Source organism: Tachypleus tridentatus, chromosome 7, assembly GCF_004210375.1.
Source record: "Tachypleus tridentatus isolate NWPU-2018 chromosome 7, ASM421037v1, whole genome shotgun sequence".
In the NCBI taxonomy this organism is placed as follows: domain Eukaryota; kingdom Metazoa; phylum Arthropoda; class Merostomata; order Xiphosura; family Limulidae; genus Tachypleus; species Tachypleus tridentatus.
In genome coordinates, this window is record NC_134831.1 from 55,902,611 (window position 1) to 55,924,473 (window position 21,863).

Consider the following 21,863-nt stretch of genomic DNA (forward strand, 5'->3'; position numbering starts at 1 on the left):
CCAGTGCAGAGTCGAAGTCCTTGGTGATGAATTGTGTCCAGCATCTTTAAGGCCGAGGGCCTGGCAGAGCCATAGACCACTGATCCATAATTGAGTTTCGATCTAATAAGAGCACGATATACCTTTAACATTGAACAGCGATCTGCCCCCAACCGGTAGAAGAGAGAACACGGAGGATGTTCAGTGCTCTTGTGCATTTGACCCGAAGCTGCTTTAAGTGTGGTATAAAGGTGAGTTTACGATCAAAGATAAGCCCCAAGAACTTTGTTTCAAGGACCACAGGCAGCAAAACTTCACCGATATGAAGTTCAGGATCAGGGTGAATACCCCGTCGAGGCAAAAGTGCATGCATACAGTTTTGGAGAGAGAGAAATTAAAGCCGTTCGCCAGAGTCCACTTCCGTACACAATTGAGGGCGGTTTGTAGTTGCCGCTCAATATATCTCATGTTTGACGACTGACATGAGATGTGAAAGTCGTCGACATACAGCCCATTCACAACAGTGAGAGGGAGTTGTTCAGTGATGGCATTTATCTTTATACTGAAGAGTGTAACACCCAATTCACAGCCTTGAGGGACTCCAAGTTCCTGTACAAAAGAACGGGAAAGTGTCGAACCCACACGAACTTGGAATCTCCTGTCCATTAAAAATTTTTTAATAAACATGGGTAGATTGCCACGTGACCCATATGTATGGAGGTCTCGCAAAACGCCATACCTCCATGTTGTGTCGTAAGCCTTCTCTATGTCAAAGAATATTGATACAAGATGTTGGCGGTTGAGAAAGGCTTCTCTGATAGATGTTTCAAGACGAATTAGGTGGTCTGTGGTGGAGTGCTGTCGACGGAACCCACACTGGGTGGGCGAGAGGAGGTTGTTTGATTCAAGGAACCAAACAAGACGAGCATCAACCATCCTTTCTAATGTCTTACAGAGACAGCTTGTCAAAGCAATTAGACGGTAGCTTGAAGGAATCTTGGGATCTTTCCATGGCTTAGAGAAAGGTAAAATAATAGCCTGGCGCCAGACATCAGGAAAAACATTCTCCTGACAGATCCGGTTGGAAACAATCAGAAGGACATCAAGAGAAGCAGGAGATAGATGGTGCAGCATGTCATAATGAATATCATCAGGTCCAACAGACGTACTGGCAGACCGATGAAGGGCCATTTTTAGTTCCACCAGGGTAAAGGGACAGTTATAGTCAAAGAAACAGTCAGTTCGAAAGGAAAGGTGATCGCTCTGCCAGAGTCTTGATGGCCAGGAAGGTGGAGGAACAAGCAGAAGTGCTAGATACCTGGCAAAAGCTTTCACCTAGAGTGTTAGCGATGTTCCGAACATCAGTCACCTCCTGACCATCAGAGAGTAAGATCGAGAGGGGACAGAATTGTAGTGCCCATTAACCTTTCAATCCTGTCCCATATGATCTTGGAACTGGTGGTAGAAGATATGCTGGTTGTGAACTTAATCCAAGATTCCTTCTGGCTTTGACGCCTTACCCACCTAGCATGTGCACGGCCCGCTGGAAAGCAACCCGGTTTGAAAGTGTGGGATATCTACGAAAAGTATCCCAGGCCGGCTTTTGAGCCTTCCGTGCGAAGTGGCAAGCAGGATTCCACCATGGATGAGGATATCGTGGAAAACGTGTCGAGGTTTTAGGAATACACTGAGCAGCTGCATGTGTAATACAGTCAGTTACCGCTGCTACACAGTCGTCTATTGATGGCTGATTTACGATGGCAGGATCAAGTTCTGCGAGCAGTGAAAGTGGACCAGTCTGCCTGATCCAGCTTCCACCGGGCACACGGGTAGGGTGGCATCGACCACGCCAGTCTCTCTCAAAAGGATCGGAAAATGATCACTGCCTAGTGGATTACTGTCAACCTTCCATGAAAAATGGGAGAATAATGAAGGGGAGCAAACTGAGAGATCAATAGCGGTAAAGGACTGACTAGGTGCATGAAAGTAAGTGAAAGAACCAGTACTGAAAAGAGAAAGATTGTGATCAGAGAGCATACGCTCTACAGATCGGCCCCTCCCATCAATAATAGCACTTCCCCAGAGGGGATGATGTCCATTAAAATCCCCTAGGATTAGAAATGGAGATGGCAATTGTTCAACGAGAGCATCAAGATCTGATTGATCATATGTCTCTCCAGGGGACAGGTACAGAGAACAAACAGTGATGATATGACCCAAGGAAACACGGATGGCTACAGCCTCCAAGGGTGTGTTGAGTGACAAAGACAGGGTGGGCACGTGTTGATCAACCAACAGTGCCACCCCTCCATGTACTCGACCATCACACAACCTGTCATTTCTGTACAGAGAAAACTACCAAATGGAGACAGTATCAGCAGTTTTGAGAAATGCCAAACAGGATGGTAGGAAGCAATCAGCGTTTTGATATCATCCAGATTAGAACGTAAACCTCGACAGTTCCATTGTATCAAGGTGGCCATTTTTAAGAACGGGCAGGTGAAGTGGCTGGAGAACCCTTCGGTTTACGACTACGTCTTTTTTCTTTACTGTCTTTAGTCAGAGGAGGTCTATCAACCTCCATGGATCCTGCTCTGGGTCGGGTGGGCAGGTTTTGGTTTTTGGAAGGGGAATCCAGTGACTGAGGACGTGAACGAATAATTGTTTTGTCTCTTGTGGTGGGAGAAAAAGATGTATCAGAAGAAATGCCTGTATTTGAAACTGAAGGACGTGGATCTTGAGGTTTGTTGGAAGGTATGAGAGGAACAGAGATGGGTGTGGAAGTCGATTCATCAACCTTTTTAACCACGGAGGTCAAAAGGCTTTTCATTTGTTTTGAAAATGATTCTCTTGGAAGCACAGAGATCTGTCTGCTCTCCCACTGTAGTTGTGGAATGAAGTGCAGCAGCATATGTCCGAGATGGAGTTGTGGACAGCAATTTCCGAGCCTCAGGATAACTAATGTTATGTGTCGCTTTTCAAACGCTGCACCTCTTTTCCTCCAACCATTTTGGGCAAGAATGAAAGTAAGAGGGGTGAGAACCATTGCAGTTTACGCAATGTGGGTTCATGTCACAGTCATAGGCATCGTGGTCCTTGCCTCCACAAGGAGCACATGTCAGGGAACCATGACAAGATGTCTTTGAGTGGCCGAATCTCTGACATTGGAAACATCGAAGAGGGTTTGGTATGTATGGCCAACCCTGCAATGAGATAACCTGCCTTGATGGTGGCAGGTGCACGTGGTGAAGTAAATGTTAAAACGAGGGTATTTGTTGGCAGTGTAACTCCATCTTTGCAGTGGAGATGCGCCTCACTGCAGAAACTCCTTGAGTGGAGAGACCAGCGAGAATCTCTGACTGGGACGTTCTTCAAATCCCTGTCAACAATAACTCGTGAAGAATTCAAGGTAGCATGGGGTGTAACCTCAATAGGTATATCCCCAATTGCCTTTGAATTCAAGAGGAGTTCACTGTGTTGGGATGTGGATGTTTCAACCAATATGTCACCAGATCGAAGTTTCTTTACTGACTTTGGAGAGCCAGCAAGTCCCTCTAGTCCCTTTTGAATAAAAAAAAGGGGACATTTGCCCTAAAGGTTTTTTCCAAAAGAGAATGTAATATAAGAAAATGAGGTAAGTATGTTACTGATGTTGAAGATTGCTGTTCTGAGTATTCAAGACGTGGTCGCTTACCCATTGACTGTTTTTTTACAAATTTTATTTAAATTTTTTAAAGGATCCATAGGAAAAAGAAAAAATTTCGGTACCCACTGACCCCACCCACCATGGAGCCCTACAAGGGGACACTCTACAAAGTCACGCAAGGACAATGCAGCAACGCCAGGGTTTTGTGAGCACTATACCCAAACCAGCATCAGGCACAATGTCCACAACACCCGTTGAGAACTTCCAACACTGGTACTTGGTTGACTCTAGCCCAAGTGGACCAGCCGATTGACCCAAGGGGGTCACCCAAAGGCCGCCCGTCTACAGGAATTCGAGGCCAAAGTGGTGTGTTAGGGTTGGACCCCTCAACCACCAGGATCCTCTCCTCCCCTTCACGGGTCGCCACGCACGGCAAACGTGGGTGGATGTTTAAATCCCAGAGAAGGTAACCAGATAGAACAGAACCTTCCCTGGGAGGTCCCCTCACCACGTACAGGAATCCACACCGAGGGGGCAATTAAAAAGAAAGTTGAAAAACACAATCAGAAGTCCCAAGTATTTGGTAAGAAAAAAAAATTGGAAATCTTCAGCCCAGCAAAACAGCTTCCTGTAGAAGAAAGAAGGGGTGAGAATATGAATATTCCCAAGAAAGAGTGAAGTTAATCATCCATGCAATAATGAAATCTGACTCTCAGCCTTCAAACATGTCAAGTAAATGCCTTAGGACTACATTGTAAATGTAAGGAGCAGACACAATGTCACAATGAAGAAGACATTTCTAAAAAGTTCTGATGAATGAAGCTTAGAAATCATTTGGAGCACAGGGAAGTCTGGATATGTAGAAAAGTGTCCAATGCATTCACCCTGGTAATCCCCAGACCTGGTGAGAAAGACTATTGGAAAGAAAAAAATCCCTCCATCTTAATTCATGGAATGACTACAAACATTTTAATGATGGATGCCAGTCTCCAGTCTTCTTGGGGGACCACAAAGAGATAACAATAAAAACTCAGAAGTAAATACCTTCTTGATGGCATTTTTGGCCAAGACATCCAAAACTACATCCTCAAGATGCTGAAAATAAACAGGGCTGGAGAGAGAATGGAAGGAAAAGGTGGAGAAAAGAGGAAGAGAAGAGAAGGTCATGGATTAAAACCAGAAAAACATGTTTCAGCCAAAGATGGAGACTAAAGACTAGTGATATGAGACAAACAAGTACTTATTAGGCCAGACCTAGGAAGACAGTCACCAACAAGATGAACAGTTACCCTGATTTCAGGAAGAGGGAGAACAGGATGAAGAAGCAGAAAGAGAAACTGGAAAGGAAACAGAGGGTAAGACTGATTAAAAACAAGATACTATGGAAGACAAATAGGATGTACATCAGGACATTTCAGCCAATGTTTCAAGATGGAGAAAGAAAATCCACTGAAAATTGTGAAGATAACAGGTAGTCAGGTGAACATTAGCAAGCACAGTATCCCAACCTTAAAAATTCCAACAGCTAATAAGAAGGGATGGAGCAAAAATATTAGTATGGACCAAAGTGGTAAAAGAGGAGAGCATGAACTTATCCATGAAAATATGTCAGGAGCATGATGAAGTGGTTCAGGAGATAAAATGAATGAATTAAAAAGGTACCACAGAAGGGTAGTAAGAAACATTTAAAGATGTAAAAACTGGGTGTAAAAGAGTGAACTAGAAGTAAAGGAGATTACGCTCTGTCTAAGCATGTAAAAAATATTCTAAATATTTGTCATCAAGGAAAGAAAAAGAAGAGTGGCTGTAAGTCAGGATGAAAGAACCAAGAAGGCAAAGAGGATAAGATGCAGGTGTATAGTTATTACAGAAATCTACTAAAAAATACCTTAGGTATAAAACAAATTGTGTAGCTAAGAAATGATTGTGTGCATGACCTAAAGGAATGAAGGCAACATTGGCAGCTACACTAGTAGCAAAACTTATAGTATTCACAGAAAATATTCATTTATCAGCTTTCTTTGCTGCATATTTTGTTTTACCTATCATCGTTCTCCAAATTAAAAACAGCAAAATATAATATGGCAGAATAAAGAATGAATATTTACAGTGAAATTACTATCAATGATACAAGTTTGGTTCCCAATTTATTTCATTCCTTTAAGTCACATACTTAATCCTTTTCTTGGCTGCATCTTTTATTTCACACCGAAAGTTTTTTTCATTAGGTATTATAGCTTTTTTACAATACACATCAACAAACCACAGCAAGTTAGAAAGTGACACACTATAGTAGTCCACATCAGATGTAGAATCTCAACCCTATTACTAAAAAGAGACCTTTACAAATTCTTTAAAATATATATGATGGTAGTTTTTCCTCTTCAAAACAGTGTTAATAATTTCCTATAGTAATGCCACAGAATTTAAGTTAAGAACTTCTTGTCACCATCCCTATGCAATCAGTACAGCCGTATCAAGCATTATTATTTATGGTAATTAATAATATTACATGATGCTAAATGCTCTTTAATTAGGATTATTGCATAAAATAAACTTGAAATTTGGCAGTGAATAGTCAATTGTCTACCCATATGATTTTTTTAAAAACTTGAGCTTGAAACTGTTAGTCTAGTTTGTTTGGTGTAACAAATACTTATTTATTTGCACATCCTTTCACCTAACAGTTTTGCTGTTCTAAGTTAGCCATTTTTAATACAAATGAAAAAAAGAAAATCTATTTTTATTCTTAGGTAAAGCTGAAAAAAAATGTTAGACCAACAGCTTGCATGACTTTTTGCATTGATGTGCATCTTTTTTCTTAAACTGAGCAGTTTTTAATCAATAACTTTGCATATGTGGCTTATATTTACACCAAATGAGAGTCCTACTTGTAGGTTAAAAACATCTATCAGTGTATCAAATTTAAGAAAAAATAAAAAAATCCATAAAGATATCTTTTTCTGTTATATAGTTTCTGAAGTTTTGGGAAGATAAAAAAAGGAAGAAACTCAATCAAAGTTGAAGGTGTTATATATCATGTATTTCTTAGTGGATTGCCTTGAAATTTATGTCAAGAAAGAGTGCAATGTGGGATAGCTTGGCTTACTACAGTCCAAAATACAGAAGTAAAAAAATCACTAAACTGTCATTCCTGTTAATAACAACATACAGTGTGTTCCGCAGCAGGTTGTTTTGGCCACATGACACACTACCATGTGTCTTGAAGATTCTGCACATACCCTACTGTTGCACAAAGAAAATATCAAGTAACCTGGGGAATGTGCTTCGTGTAGTAAAGTAGGGGAGAAATCAACAGACATAAGCAACAGAGAAAGAACATACTTTACAAATCATATCTAGAAAAGTTCAGAATCTTCTTCTACCAATAAAGCACACCTAAAGCAAACCTTGAAGGGAAACAATCAGACAAAATCATCATTATCCTGTCATGGTCAAACTGAGAAGGAATGCAACTCGAAGAAAGGATGAGAATCAGTATGCAGGAGGAAACCCACAACACATTGAACAATGGCTGTAATGTCCTCAATAGATGAGCCCACAGTAAGTAGCTATAAGACAGGTCCCATATTGGTAACACACTCACTATCACAGAACAAAATGGAAGCTATCATCACCTGAGAATTCATGCAAGTTTTTTTTTTTTTTTTTATTATGTAATAAAGACACAGATTAAAACAAATTTAAATTTCATTAATTATCGAAAATATCACAGAACTGAATCATTATTAAAAACAGAACAAAAAAATGCTTGTTCACAACAATGTTGAGGAAAAGAATGAAGTTTTATAAAGTGCTAAAGCTTAAGGGAAGTTACTGTGGAAGGTGGATGTCATTCTCTTATTGGTGGAGGATTACCTCTGCATAATGATGTCATCACTATAAAAACAGTTCTTTTATGTGGGAGTTACTTCAAGGCTAGTGGTATGCAAACTTAATAGGCAAACATGCAAGAAATAAAATATTCTGTGTATGGAGGTATCTCAGATTCAAGCTTTTAAACTTACAAAACAAATACGTATTTTAACACGTGCTGATCATTTACATTACTTTTTAGAAAACTAGATATCCTGGAATAATCGCACATATAGTGATAGAACTACTAGTAGAATAACTCCCATGAAAAAATAACATTTAATTATAGAAATGGAGCATGCTAATAGTGTTACGTTACTGAAGTATATACGTGTACTGTCAATATATTTATTATAAATGCTTGTGGTTTTCTATGTTTAAAAATACATAGTTTAACTTCTAAAGTAAAATTTTTGTAGTTTATTAGTAGATGACCTCAGCCAAGTAAGTCACATAGCATGTACTTATGATCAAGTAAAGGCAATTTTCCACTGTCAAATTAGCAACTAAACATAGTGTTTGTGTTAGTGATATAATTTTGTTGCATTGTCATGTCTCTGTATTCTCACTTATTCAGAACTGTTCTGTAATAGATATCTTACAAAATTAGCTAACTTATCCCATTACGAGTAAAAAAATCAAATTGTCCTGAATGTACTGCATTTATTTCTAAGATTATGCTTTATCACAAAACACTTCTGCAATAAATAACTAGTTATATTATAATTAGCAATAATACAAGCTTATCTTGTTCTTCAAAGCATGTGCAATAATACTCCCCAGATATGTGATCAACACGTGTGCACACAAGCAGATTTTGCAATATCTCATTGGCTTAAAAAGTTAGAAGCTAAAATATCATAGAAGGTTCTAGATTGCCAAACAAAAGCCAATAAGGATGTAAATACAATTTCTTGAAAATGAAAGTTTCATTTTAACAGTGACCAACTTGTGGATAGACATCTTTATGTATACACAAAAATTTTCACGTGTTTTCCAGCTGTAATTTTGTGTATATAATATACATTTAGCTCTTCTTAACTTACCAGCTTTTCATCAGAAAGAAGGGCATTGTATGAGTGCAGTTGCTGTCTAGACCAACTGAAAAAGCTAAGCTACTTATAACTACCCACCTCGAAAATGACTCTTGACTATTTCAGTCATGTTAAGAGCTGCTTAACAATAACATGCAGTATATCAACATTTTTATTCTTTATGTTACACCAGATTTTTGAAATGTGAATGATTGCATGATTAATTCCTAAGTTTTGCAAAGTAACACTTGGCATCAACATTATTAATGCTTGTTTTTCCATTATTTCAAAAGTGAATGTTGAACTTTACTTTCATGCACAGCTTTTCAAAAAGGAGACAAACAAACAGCCAGACAGACATGACAGTTTGCAATACAAGATTGTTTAATTTTTCTTATGGCATCAACTGCAGAAAGTACGTGAATTTACAAGTACTAAATTTGTTGTTTCTTGTGTATGTATATATATTTTATTTGTCATTAGAGTAATACAAATGTAAAATTAAGAAACTTAAGTTTACCTAAGAAAAATTTTAAATGAAAAAATTTTATCCATAGTGAATGCACATTCCTGCTGGAATATGATATAATTCAATACTTTATTTACTTCTTGTACTATGCTTTTCAAAGGTGATTTATTACACTTTTTAGGCTAGTTTAGTAGTTAGACACAATTCAAAAAGAAATAAAACCATAAAAGTAGTTGAAATAAGTTGTGAAAGGGTGAAAGGAATGAATATTTTAAAATAAATAAGTGTGAATATCACTTCAATATGCACTCATTATACAAATGAAAAAGGATAATGCAAATTAACTTAAGAATTTTTACATGGTGGTTACAAGGTCAGTCAAATAGACTGAGCCAGCACACAGTGTTAAAGTAAAGAAAATAACAGGTAAAATATAAATTTTTTTGACAAAAGACATTCCTTTAGTATGTTCTAGAGGTTATACAAATGTAATATGATAAGGATAGGATGAGAAAAGTATTTTTTTTAAACATGAATATCATCTTTCACTTGAAATAACTCAGTGAGGACTTCATAAATTCAATGTCAAATAATTAGTAATAATTAAAAACTGATTCCTTGTATGCAAGAGACTCAATGTTCACTAAAAGCTTGACAAATTTTGTGACTGGACAGTTATAGTACAAATGCTTTCGTGGTTACCTAATGGTTACAAAGTTGATCTAAATACCCAAGCCTGTGTACAAAAGGTTCATAATGCACAATAATGACCTGATCAAAAACACAGTAAACAAAATTCAAATGACATTATAACATGAATTTATTAGTTTTTATAGCAGGCTTACCTGTTTCATTTGTGGAAGATCCAAAATCCACCAAATCTGACAGAAGATCTTGATTTGTAGCTGAAGATTGTTTAGGAGTGGGATTTGAAGCTAAGGGAGGACTCTTAACTGGTTCCATTTGATATGAAGTATTTTCTCTTGAATCTGTAGGCTGAAAAATTAACACTTACTCTCAGATAAAGAATACTTCCGTTTTAGATATTTTCACAGAGCCTATACAAGGGCTATCTATCCCAAATTTGAATTTACAGAGTCGAGAGAAGGGAGACAGTCATATTTAACTGTCATTCTTATAATGCATCCATGGCCACAGAGTCCAGTTTATTATATTTTGTAATAATGGAACATAAACCATGAAATCATTCAATCTGTAATTTAGAATGTTAACCTCCTAGGCTACAACTGATCCCTCAATATATAAAAATATTGTAATATTTACTACATTTTTAAAAAGGTTACAAAATGCTAATGTTATAATTTTTCTATACTGAAAATGTATTTATGACAGATGTTTACTTCCACTCATATACATAACCATTATCATTCAGTGCTGTTCCCTATTGCAAAAATGTTTTCACATGCTTGAAGCATTTCATTCCCAAACATTCCTTGATTCACATGGCTTAACTGATTGTTGCATGCAAATTATCATACAAAAAAAACCTCATCAATAGTATTGCTACACACCCATGTGATTCCCTCTAGGCTATTTTATTTAACTATCACAGAGTTTAGGAAGAAACTTATGCACCAAAGAAAGGATGGGAAGTGTGAGTGAAAGCACCTGTCAAATATAAATTCTGGCAAAATATACCTTAATTCCACTTACATATATAAGCTAGAATATTACATTGAATAGACAGAACTGTTTTCAGCAAGAAAATACCTGTGCACCTGGTATACTTTATGCTCAAATGTAGAAAAGGAGCGAGAGATCCAGGCAGAAAATTGTGAGAAGCACAAACCAATGGGAAAAACAAAATGGTTGGACAATGATTCTAACTACAATATATGTAGGTAATATAAGGGATGTGCCCCAAGGTATAGGGTGGCTAGGGCACAAAGGACCATACATTATACATGGCATGTCAACTATATCTAAACCAACCTCTGGAAATACCAACCAGAAGAAATATTCCATCACTGATCCATGAACAGGGTACATATAAGAAAAATGAAATATCATATATTGCATTCAAATCAAACAGACTAGTACCACCTCAAATGTAGCAACATCCTTGGCACACATACACTGAGAGCTAGCACAAAAGAAAGAAGCTGTAAAACCAACAAGTGCATCCACCATTACCCACAACACTGAGGTAGTGCACTCAAGACATGTTCAGTGAGGAAACTGGAGCATCCAGAAAGCAGGTGTAAGGATATATGGTGACTGGTTCAGTTCTAAATCAAAAACTCAACTGCCAGGAACCAACATCCATGTGGGGGTTGGATGAGAGATGGCAACCACACTACATGTGTGTGATGAAATGATGTTGACTGGTTCAACCCTAAATCCCAATCAACCTACAATCAACATCCTTGTGGGGAAAGAATGAGGGATCCCAGTCTTTATGACTGAGCTCTCCAAAGCTAAAGATCCATCCCCTGGCCAAAACACAGAGCAGAGATAGAGCATACATTTAAGACTTGCCATCTAAATCAGCAGAACACCACTGCCCTATTCTAACTGAACTCTTTATTATATATATCTCATTCAGGAGCATAATTCCATGACCCATCACCCCAGCAGCTTGAAACTGAAGTGTTAAGGACTCTCTTACTCCAATAGAAGAAACAAAGGAGATACAGTGGAGAATCTGGATGAACATTTACACCAATGACAGTGCAATGAGTGAATGTGAAACCCTATTTTTAAAAACAGATGAAACCAAATTTATTAATTCTAAGAAATGAAAGAGATGGGCTGCAATCCACTTTTGCTTCACCCATGAAATCCATCAGTTAGCATGGTCTGAAAAAAAATATTTATGAAACAAAGATATTGTGACCTTACCTCTTGTATATGTGATTTTAATGAACAGTGTACATTTTGTAACCATGGAAATTATGAAACTGAAGTCAACATAGAATTATACTAAAACCTGCAATGTAATGCCAAGTGTTTGAAACATACCTGGACAGGCACTACTCACCACAGAGTGGAATCGTAATCAAAACATAAAATAGGCTTGAAAACAAATATATTATAATAAAAGAAAAAACCTTACCCAGTTACAGTCTCAAAGAGTGAAGGACAGCAACAAGTGGAAGATAGTATCCTAGAAAGGAAAAAAACAGCTACCCAGAGCTCATAATGGGAGATAAAAGTATAAGATGTAGTTCTAGTGCTTAACAGATGAAGTATCTCCAATGGACTAAGAGATTGAGATGCAGGCCAAAGGTATGGTGTCTAAATGAATGGAGTGAAGACACCAGGAAGTAAACACAGGAGGAAGAAGGAAAAGAACAAAAAGGCAAATCAAATCACAAGCTGAACCCAATGGGCAAGAGAGGAAAAAAAAAACATTACAAACAGAGGAGTGGTGAAAATGAATGAAACTGCAGAAAATGAAGTCAACAGAAAGTAGTCTAAGGATTGTGATGCAGATAAAAAGGTAATGTGTCTAAACAGAATGAAGATATCAGGATTAAATAAAAGGCCAATCAAATCACAAGTTAAAAAACAATGAGGAAGAGAGAAAAATATAAACAGAGGAGTACTGCAAGAGAATGAAACTACCAGAAATAGAGTCAACAAAACAGAATTCTTGAAAGCAATGGAACCCAGGACAGTGGTAATCCAGATCCAACTGAGAATAAAGGTAGCATGAAATGAAATAAACAAAATAATTTTTTGTATGAGCCCCTAAAATGTCAGTTAGTGAAATCATTCCAGAACAAAACAAACGTATAAAGTTGAAACAACTGAGAAAACCAGATTTGTGCTGGTCAGGAAGAACCAGTTAAAAAGACCTGATCTGTAGTGTCATGGATGATAAAAAATCACCTCGAGAAGAAGAGTAATGGAGTGAGAAAAAAGTTATAAGCTGGATCTAATCTTGTCTGGACATACTGACAGCCAGGGCAAGTGGATGATAAACCAGAGACCAAAAAAGATAACCTGGAATCATGAAATAAGTCAAACACTTCCCATGGAGGAGTACCACACAGGAGGCAAAGTCAATGATAACTGGAGGATCAAGAGACCATTCCTTGAAAAAAAAAGTGTCAGGCCTGGAAAGAATCTACAACTTGGACAAAAGCAAAGGATACACGACACAACAGGAGACCTATGTAAAATGTGTGGGTTCAAAATGGGAGATCCACTATTTACCAACAGGAGAACAAGAAAAAGTGTTCTATTGGTGTGATAACAGCCACCACTATCAAATGGTTATTATGAAATATCATTAGCCAAGTCCAGACAAGAAGAATAAAGTGAAATGTATCATGCTGGACTACCAGAAATGCCATGGAATTAGCAAGTTAACACCTTTCATCCAAAAACCATTATCCTTAAGCCTCCTGCTAATCAATCCACGACCACAACTTTGGAGATGAACCTTGGGAAAGAGAAATAAATCTGAACAAGGGGAAGTAATCAGAAAACCCAAACACTTCAGCATATGTTCATTCACCACATATGATCCATGGGTCATGCAGTCTTGTGAAAAGATTGAATTTGTGCCAGACTGAAAGCAAGAAATGCTACCAAAGAAGCCACATTCCCCCAATGCATTAGAATCTGGTTAGCTGTAAGATAGTGAACTTTAATGGAGTGGATAACAGAAAGCTACAACAAATATATTTGAGAATGAGAATGAATAATTGCAGCAGAAGTGAGTGTATAAGAAAGATACTTCCCAACTTACTGAGATTTTTAAGCAGATAACATGAAAAACTTGTGCAAGTGGAACATCAATCAACATAAGCTAAGAAGCAAACAAGTATATTATGAACATTCCCATTTGGAAGGAGCTTACCAAAGCCAGACATCTAAGTAATGGTGTCAGTGAAATTTCCCAAAATGCAGAAGTCAGATAAGATTTACATTAGCTGATAAATGACATATTTAACCAAAACAACTCTGAATGACAAGGCTGAAACTGGTACTGAATCACATAGTGAAAAAAAACCCCTAAGGTTGTGTCCTGATAAATGAAAAATAAGAAACTGTACCATGGGCATTCTCATTTCTGCAGAAATTGTCCACTTGCTAATGATCAAGGACTATATATTGAAACAGCAAAGAACTAAGAAGTGATTGAGGGGAGACTAATCAATCCAGAACTTCAATCTGCATCAAACATACACAACAAATGAAGAAACCTATATGCAGGACAGGAAGATAACAGACATAGAACATGAATAAAGATAGTAATGACTCACAATGAAACAAAAAAGCATTAACAAAAAAGTAGAATATAACATTGTTGACACCCCCACATGATGCTAACTCTATAGTAAAAATTTCAAAATATAAACCTGTGGAGGAAAAAACCATAAATCCTTGTTAGAAATAGATGGTAAACAGACAATTCAAAACAGTGTCCCACCACAAAAGTTTCCAAAACCAAAGAAGCCAAATGTGGAGGAAAAAAAAAAAAAAAAGATGGTAAATGCCCTAAGATTCCCTAATTTTAGGGGGGGTTGCCTAAGAAAGAAGATATAAGATTAATTTCCTGCAGGACAGTGTACAGGGCAAGACAAAGCTGGAAACAATGTGAGGGGTAAAAACTGGGCAGATAAACAGAAACTGCCCCCATACAAGTAACAGATATTCTATGTACATAGAATCAATAAGATCTGTCTGATGGCAAGTTAAGGCAAATTAAATCAAAGCCTGTATAGGATGAAGCAGGCAAATATCCTCACCCAGAAGAGAAACAAAAATGCTCATCAAGAAGAAAAAAAGTATGGAGAAAGAGCAGAGAATTGTACAATGAAATGGCTGGGGTTGGCCTAGCAGATTCTGCACTACAGGCTTAAATTAAAAAGATGAGCCATAATCAAGTGAAAGAAAACCAACAAAATCCAGGTGATTATAAACAAATTTTGGCAGTTGTAGGAGGAAAGCAACCAACAGAGATAGAGAGAGTACAGCTGGCTCCTAGTCCAACTAAGTCTTCATAAACTAAATTAATGGTAAGATGTATACATTTTAAATTACAAAATGAAATAGTCAATATGATGAAAATTTAAGTAAGCATGTAGTGAAGAAAAGAAGATATGTAACCTAATTGTCAACTTAACAATAAGATGAACTACTGGTAAATTGAAAATAAAAGGCTTATTAAGCCTAACCAAAACTGGACAGGACAAGGTATATCATTATATTATAATTCAAAAACCCTAATCTAACAGTAATAGTTACAATACCAAAAGTTTGGAAGACCTAAACTTCAGGGCCCACATAAACAAATTTAATATGAAAAAGTACAAAAATTAAATAACAAAAATGAAATAGACATCATACTGTAAAACTAAGTAAACATATACTGACAGTAACATACATATGAGATGTGATATTTTGTAAAAAACAACATAGTTGATCTAATTTACAATATATCAGAAGATAAATTACAGGGGATTTTAAAATTATAAATACCCATATTAAGCCTCAAATAGCATTACAGGACAAGGGATACAACTAAGCACTAATTTTAAATATGAACTTGACTACAAATCCTGACCAATCTAGATAAACTTGTTATTAAATACAAATAACTAGAGTTAATAACATTAATCATATTCAAAAGCCATAGCAGCATAATGTCTTATCTTTTCAAAGCTAGTGGACCATATATCAAAATGTGTGGACCCTCATACTTGAGGCCAAGGTCCAATAAAGAACAGTTCACTGAGCAATCAATCTCCTGACAAAGTAAAGCTGATAATTCCCCAGAAGCCTGTGTAAATGTACTAACAAAAGATGTAATATCAAAGTAGTAACTTAGAATTTGTAATTCAAAGTGAATAACCAAACAGTGTTTTCAGGAAGAAATAAAAAGTAGAAAAAAAAAACTGTAATGAAGTATTAAGTTCCATAACTAGGTGGATGCACAAAATAATTCCACTTATTGAGAGAAACTGATATGAAGGTAAAAAAAAACTGAAGAAAGCACAAATTAAAATGTCTGAACACAAGCACTTTAAGGAAACTGTGATGGGTATAATAGCATAGGATTCATACAAGCCACATCGTGTGTGTGCGATATTACTATTAGTGGAGGTTTGTCTTATGATAATTTGCTTGTGAGAATCAGTTAAATCATGTAAATTGAGGGGTGTATGGAAATTAAAGGCTTGTGGCAACAGTGAATTAGAACAGTTATGGATATGAGAGGAAGTAAGGTATCTTGTCAAAATTATTCTGCTAATAAATATTCATTTATACAGTTCTGCCAATCTTATATTCATGTCTTTGGGTAAATTATTTCCAGCCAACACTTTCATTTTGTATAAATTACACTCAGGGAAGGTGGACATTCAACCAATATTGAAGAATGGTTGGATAATAGCTGTTCACACTAATTACCTTTTCTTGCCCTTACTTCCAGGTGAATTAAGGATGACATTATACTCAACCTTTGCTTTTCTTTATAATTTTATATGTCAGAATTGGAATTCTTATTTACAAAACTAATATTTGGCCTCTGTTGAAATGGAACAACTAAACTATGTTGTTTGTAGACAACATTAAAAAATAATCCATGTGCATGTATTCAATGGTGGATTAATGTCAAGTCTTAAGACCAGCAGGACAAAACAGCTAAGTACTGTGTTAAAACAAACAATAGAGAATTGAGGAAAAACAAAATAACTGTAGATTTTATAAAAACATCTTTTATTATGACCATGGTATTGCCAGTAATGACAATGATGCCTTTACTGGTGAAATCATCATTGTAATAAATGATGTATTTGTGAAAGGTATAATTGTAGTTTTTCCTCAATTCTGTAATTATGGAATTTCATGAAGTACTGATGGTTTCAAGTACAAATGATAGAATTTGTCAGATAAATCTTTATTCATATTAAGGATAAAACTGGTCATCTTATCCACTCCTGATTATAAACTGATAGAATGGAGATATAATAGCTAGTCAACAACATTTACCACCAACATTAGGGCTACTACTGTCTGATTTAATAGTGGGATTTTACCACCAGTCTTATAAAGCACCTATGATCTCAAAGTGGGTAGTGAGTTTGCTTTAACCTTTTGGTAACAAGATGCAAACAGTGGACTTACAGATCCACAGTCCAGCATGCAAACCACTGGACCATGTCAGTGCTAAAATAAGAGCATTTATTTATGATATATGGGAGCAATATTAGAATATATATTTTAACACTTAACTAGCTGTTATTTTTTTTAATACCAGTTGCACCATCACAGAATTGTTTGACATTTTCCAGTTGAGGAGTTAAGAAAACCTAACTTCTATTGTCAAATTTTTCTTTTATCTCTAAAATAAAAGTATCTTCCCCAGCAGTAAAACACTTAAGGAAAATCAAAACTTTCCATTATGTACACCTTAAAAGGTAAATAACAAGCAGCAAATAAGATATAAATACAATGTATAAACCATTCTTTCCTCAAGTCTAAGATTTTTCTTCATCTAGATTAGCTAATAAACCTTCTCAAAAAAAAAAAATTAATACAAAAATATATGAAAAGAAGGGACTTCAAAAGAACTTTATAGGAATAAAACAAACTTCTGCTATTTCTAGTACTGAAGCACGACTCTATAAACCAAGAAAACAGTAATGACACAAACACACAAAAAGGAGTGTCTTATGATTTGATATACTAGTAACAAAAGGTACACTCTTAGATGCTGCATAAGTGAGAACAATTATTTCAAGACAAGGCAATGCCCAGCCACATGTATGGGATCCATTGGTAACTCAACTACACAGGTAATGACAAAGAAGTGAATCTCGAAAAAAATTTAACTCAAGGAACTTTCTGGGAAGACTGAAAAAACATCTAACAGCAGCTCAAACCCTGAAGCAGATGAAATAATGTAAAGTAAAGGAAATGAAATAAACATGTCAGCTAGCATTCAGAAACTTATAACCATAAAACACTAAGGCATTAGCAATAACTGACATTTTGTTTCAGATAATCCAGCAATAGAATCATAAAACCTATTTTAATTCAACTTTAGGTTCAAAGGAAGTCTGAATAAAGGCCACTTAATCTTGCTACATAATATGGCTTTCTCCAGTAAATTAATGGCATGTAAAGACAAAATGTATCATTGTTGATATACATCCTAAAAGGTATAAAATAAGCAGTACACAAGTGCACAAGCAGTGTAGAAACTATCTTTTCCTGGATTAGGAACAAATGGAAGTACACATCATCATAATAAAAGTTTTTATATTTATAGTTTTTTTGGGTTTTTTTTTAAAGTAGCAGTTCACTACTGAGGAAAATAATTTTGTCTTAAAAGAAAAGCTTGCAATATACAAGGGATGTTTTCTTAACATTTTCCTCAGAACCTATGAGAGAATCACATTTGCACATTTTTTCTTCATCACATTTTACTCTGATGATCTAGCAACTTGCCAGAAGCATATCTAGAAAAACAGGAAACCACCAAACAAAGGGAAATTCTCCTCCCCAAGAAATGTTCTAGAAAATAGATGATTCCAAAGTAAAATGTTTGTTTCTCTACAATATAATTCATATAAAAATAATAAGAAAATATGAAATGAATAGTCTGATTGACAATCAATTGGATGTTTGCTAATGGAACAGAAAAAAGAAAGAAAAACCAACTCTAATAATGTTAGTATTAGCAAGAACAGAAGAAACTGTAAAAACACAAAGAAAATACTTCTTAAAAATCAAATTATGCAAGAAAGATAATTGAGCAAAAGCTCTTACATGCGAGTAAAGAACATACACAAAATAACTGAAAACAAATCGTTAAGACATAGAAAAAGTTCAACAACAATATTATGATGCCACAAAGACAAATAATGTATTACATAACATCACTATTAAAAACAGAATGAAGTTTTGGATTTTAGTTTCATACAGAAATTATCTAAATATGTGAAAATCACATTAGAAAAAGAAAAATCTTATTCATAAAAGGTTATAACAACAACAAATGGATTGATAACACAACTCTACAGAAAAAAATTAATGTACAAACAACTCAACAAATAACATTTATTTTACTTGGTAGAAACAATTAAAATATAATGGTAGATAAACTGTTTAAGACAACTTTTATTTACGTGTAATCTATAATTTTGCAAGAATTATCTTTAATTTTTTTTTTCTTTCTTCCCAAAGTCATCATGTTAGAAGTATGAGGAGATATATGCAGTGCAATAAGTTGACACTAATGCTCCAGAAGTTTAGACTTTTAGGGGGTATTTTTGGAAGTAAATCCAAAAAGTGCTTTTCTTGCCAATTATTATATTTATGTAAAGTACCTCAAGTTTAGTTTCTTTTCCAAAATTAGCTGCAGCTCCAAGATCTATCTTTCTATTAGTCTTAGACGAGCCTCGCGTCTTCTCCAAGCTTTTTGTTGAACGGTTTTCAACTGAATCAGAGTCTTCATCTTTGAAATCAAATCTTCCATCATTTGACTTTTTATCCTCATCATTACTGTAAAAATTATATTTCAGTTGATAAAACTTTGCAAACAATTCTAAAATTGGTCAATACATTAGTACTTCTGAATCTTATCTTTGCTGTAGATTCATAAATGTTATGATAAGCATACAAGAGTATATACCTATAGCTTGTACTAGAATTATAGTAAGTTTATTTTTAAAATATCAAATTACTGTTAATGACTAAATAGCTTCCATCATGGAGAATATGAATTGCATATAGAAATTAAGAATTAACTACTGAAAACTTTAAAATGAATCTGAAAGCTGTTAACCATCTTATTAATAGAGTGAAAAATAAGTCCACCTCAGACAATACTTACCATTAGAATATTCAAAGCCATTACACACTACAAATTAATTGAATAAATTACCATCCTTTTGAAGATTACAATGAATGGATACAAACTATATAAATCTGCAGATGTTTTACGTTTGAATATTGTTTCTAAATTAATTCTAACATATTTTGTCAAGTTGCATTCAAAATTTTGTTGAATGCCTATTTTATGAACTTGTGTCTATAAACTTAGTATTAAATTGTAGATTAACTAATATATAATACGAAAATTTGAATTTAATCTCCATTTAAAAAGCACATAACTATCAGTTTTCATAATGTGCTATGTTGAATGCAGCACAAGTCGAAATAAGATGTTTGTGTTGTTTAAATACAAAAAGTCTATTGTTTGGAATGAATTAGGAACTCAAATTACCAATATTGACTAACTATAATCAAAAAAATAAGACAGGATGTTCTTATTTTTAAGTTATTCTCATGTCTGAAAAATGTAGAGGTTTGCAAGGCCATCAAGTTTGATTCAAGATTTCAAGGTGATAAGGCAAGTCTGTAGTGAGCTTAAAATTCCATAATTTTTACACCTAAATGCAGCTTAGCTACAAAGCTTGATAAATTATAGTGAAATTTTATGGTAACAAGGTAATTTATGATTTTTGGTTATCTCAAATGTGTGTGTATATAAAGAAATAAAAACCTTAACACAATTATTTCATTCCACATCTTCCACATGCAAAATTTGATACGGATTAGCAACCTACAACAAACAGCAAATGAGTACAAAGTTTGTAACTAGAAGAAATTGTTTCATATACCGTATTTTTCTGGGTAAAAGATGCATCCCTATTTTCATCACTACCTTCAGGGAAAAAAAAATGTTTTCATAGTTATTTATTTTTTCAATATCACCATAATCTTTTATTATTCTTTAGAATGCTTCAAAAGTAGTGTTCGTAATAAAATAAAATTGGTTGTTTCATACATTCACATCAAAACATTGTTCATTCATTATGAAAACTTTCAAAGTCTTCTTTTGCATCACTGAAACCAAAGTTCTGAAAGTTCACTCTCACTTCTCCTCAAACAATATCACCTTTGCTGTCACTTTGTTACAGTTTCCACCCTTTGGAGAAGGAAAAAAGGTTTGATTCTTTAAAACATTAAGGAAACAAACCAAACTGCCATAGGGAAACATAAAAGTTTTAACGTTCGGTGTATAGGATGCAGGGGGCTTTGAGATTTTTTTTTTGAAAAAAGTCCATCTTATACACCAAAAAATACAGTACTTTTGTTTACTGTCCTCCATTAGAAAAAAACGTTGCTGAACTTATTTGTAAATAGCAATAGTGTGTGTGTGTGTGTGTGTGTGTGTGTGTGTGTGTGTGTGTGCGTGCGTGCGCGCACTAATTATAATAACTGAAATGTGAGTAGTTTATAAAATACTAGTTCACTAAAATACAGCAAACAGTTTTATGTTCTTGCATACAATGAATGCACATCATTGTTGCTTCTGTGACATAAGCCAGTGATGGCTGCATGGTGAATATAATAAAAATAATATACAAATGTTTCATGTTATGAGATTTAAGCTATTTAGAGTAAAACATTTATGTTTTCGTGTTATAAATCTACTAAACCTGTACAGAGATTCATTAATGATAATGACATATAAAACAAAGCTTTTGTTAAGAGTTTGATAGTTATCTGGACATTAGAGATTTTTTCATGTAAAATTTGAATTTTCTGATGCATAAAAGTATCGTTAATCTTAAAAATTACTCTATAGGTTGGATAGTCAAAATGTGAAAAGGAAAGAAAGGCATAAAAAACATTACATAAAAATCTTAAAATTTAGTTTTAAAAAATTATATTTTGCATGCAAAATCCTTGTAGTATTTACTGATAATCAGCAAACTTTTGTGAAAATACACTCACTAATTTTAAAGTTATATTATGATAACTGTAACAAGTATAAAGTGTTTATGAGATTGGTCACAGAGACTGAGCCCATGCTGAAATAAGTAAATAAGATAAAAGGCCCTTAAAGAATTAAATATACAGAGCTTTT

General features: G+C 35.0%; 1 protein-coding gene across 1 annotated transcript in view; it reads right to left on the bottom strand.

The window, feature by feature from the left end:
• The window catches only part of LOC143255704 (uncharacterized), a 64,850-nt gene that overhangs the window by 24,648 nt on the left and 18,339 nt on the right, over positions 1-21,863 (bottom strand). The window contains exons 6-7 of the mRNA XM_076511780.1: positions 19,315-19,489; positions 9,850-10,000 (exon numbers count right to left, since the gene is read on the bottom strand). Of these exons, the coding sequence (XP_076367895.1) occupies positions 9,850-10,000; positions 19,315-19,489 (326 nt within the window). The remainder of the gene's footprint in view (positions 1-9,849; positions 10,001-19,314; positions 19,490-21,863) is intronic.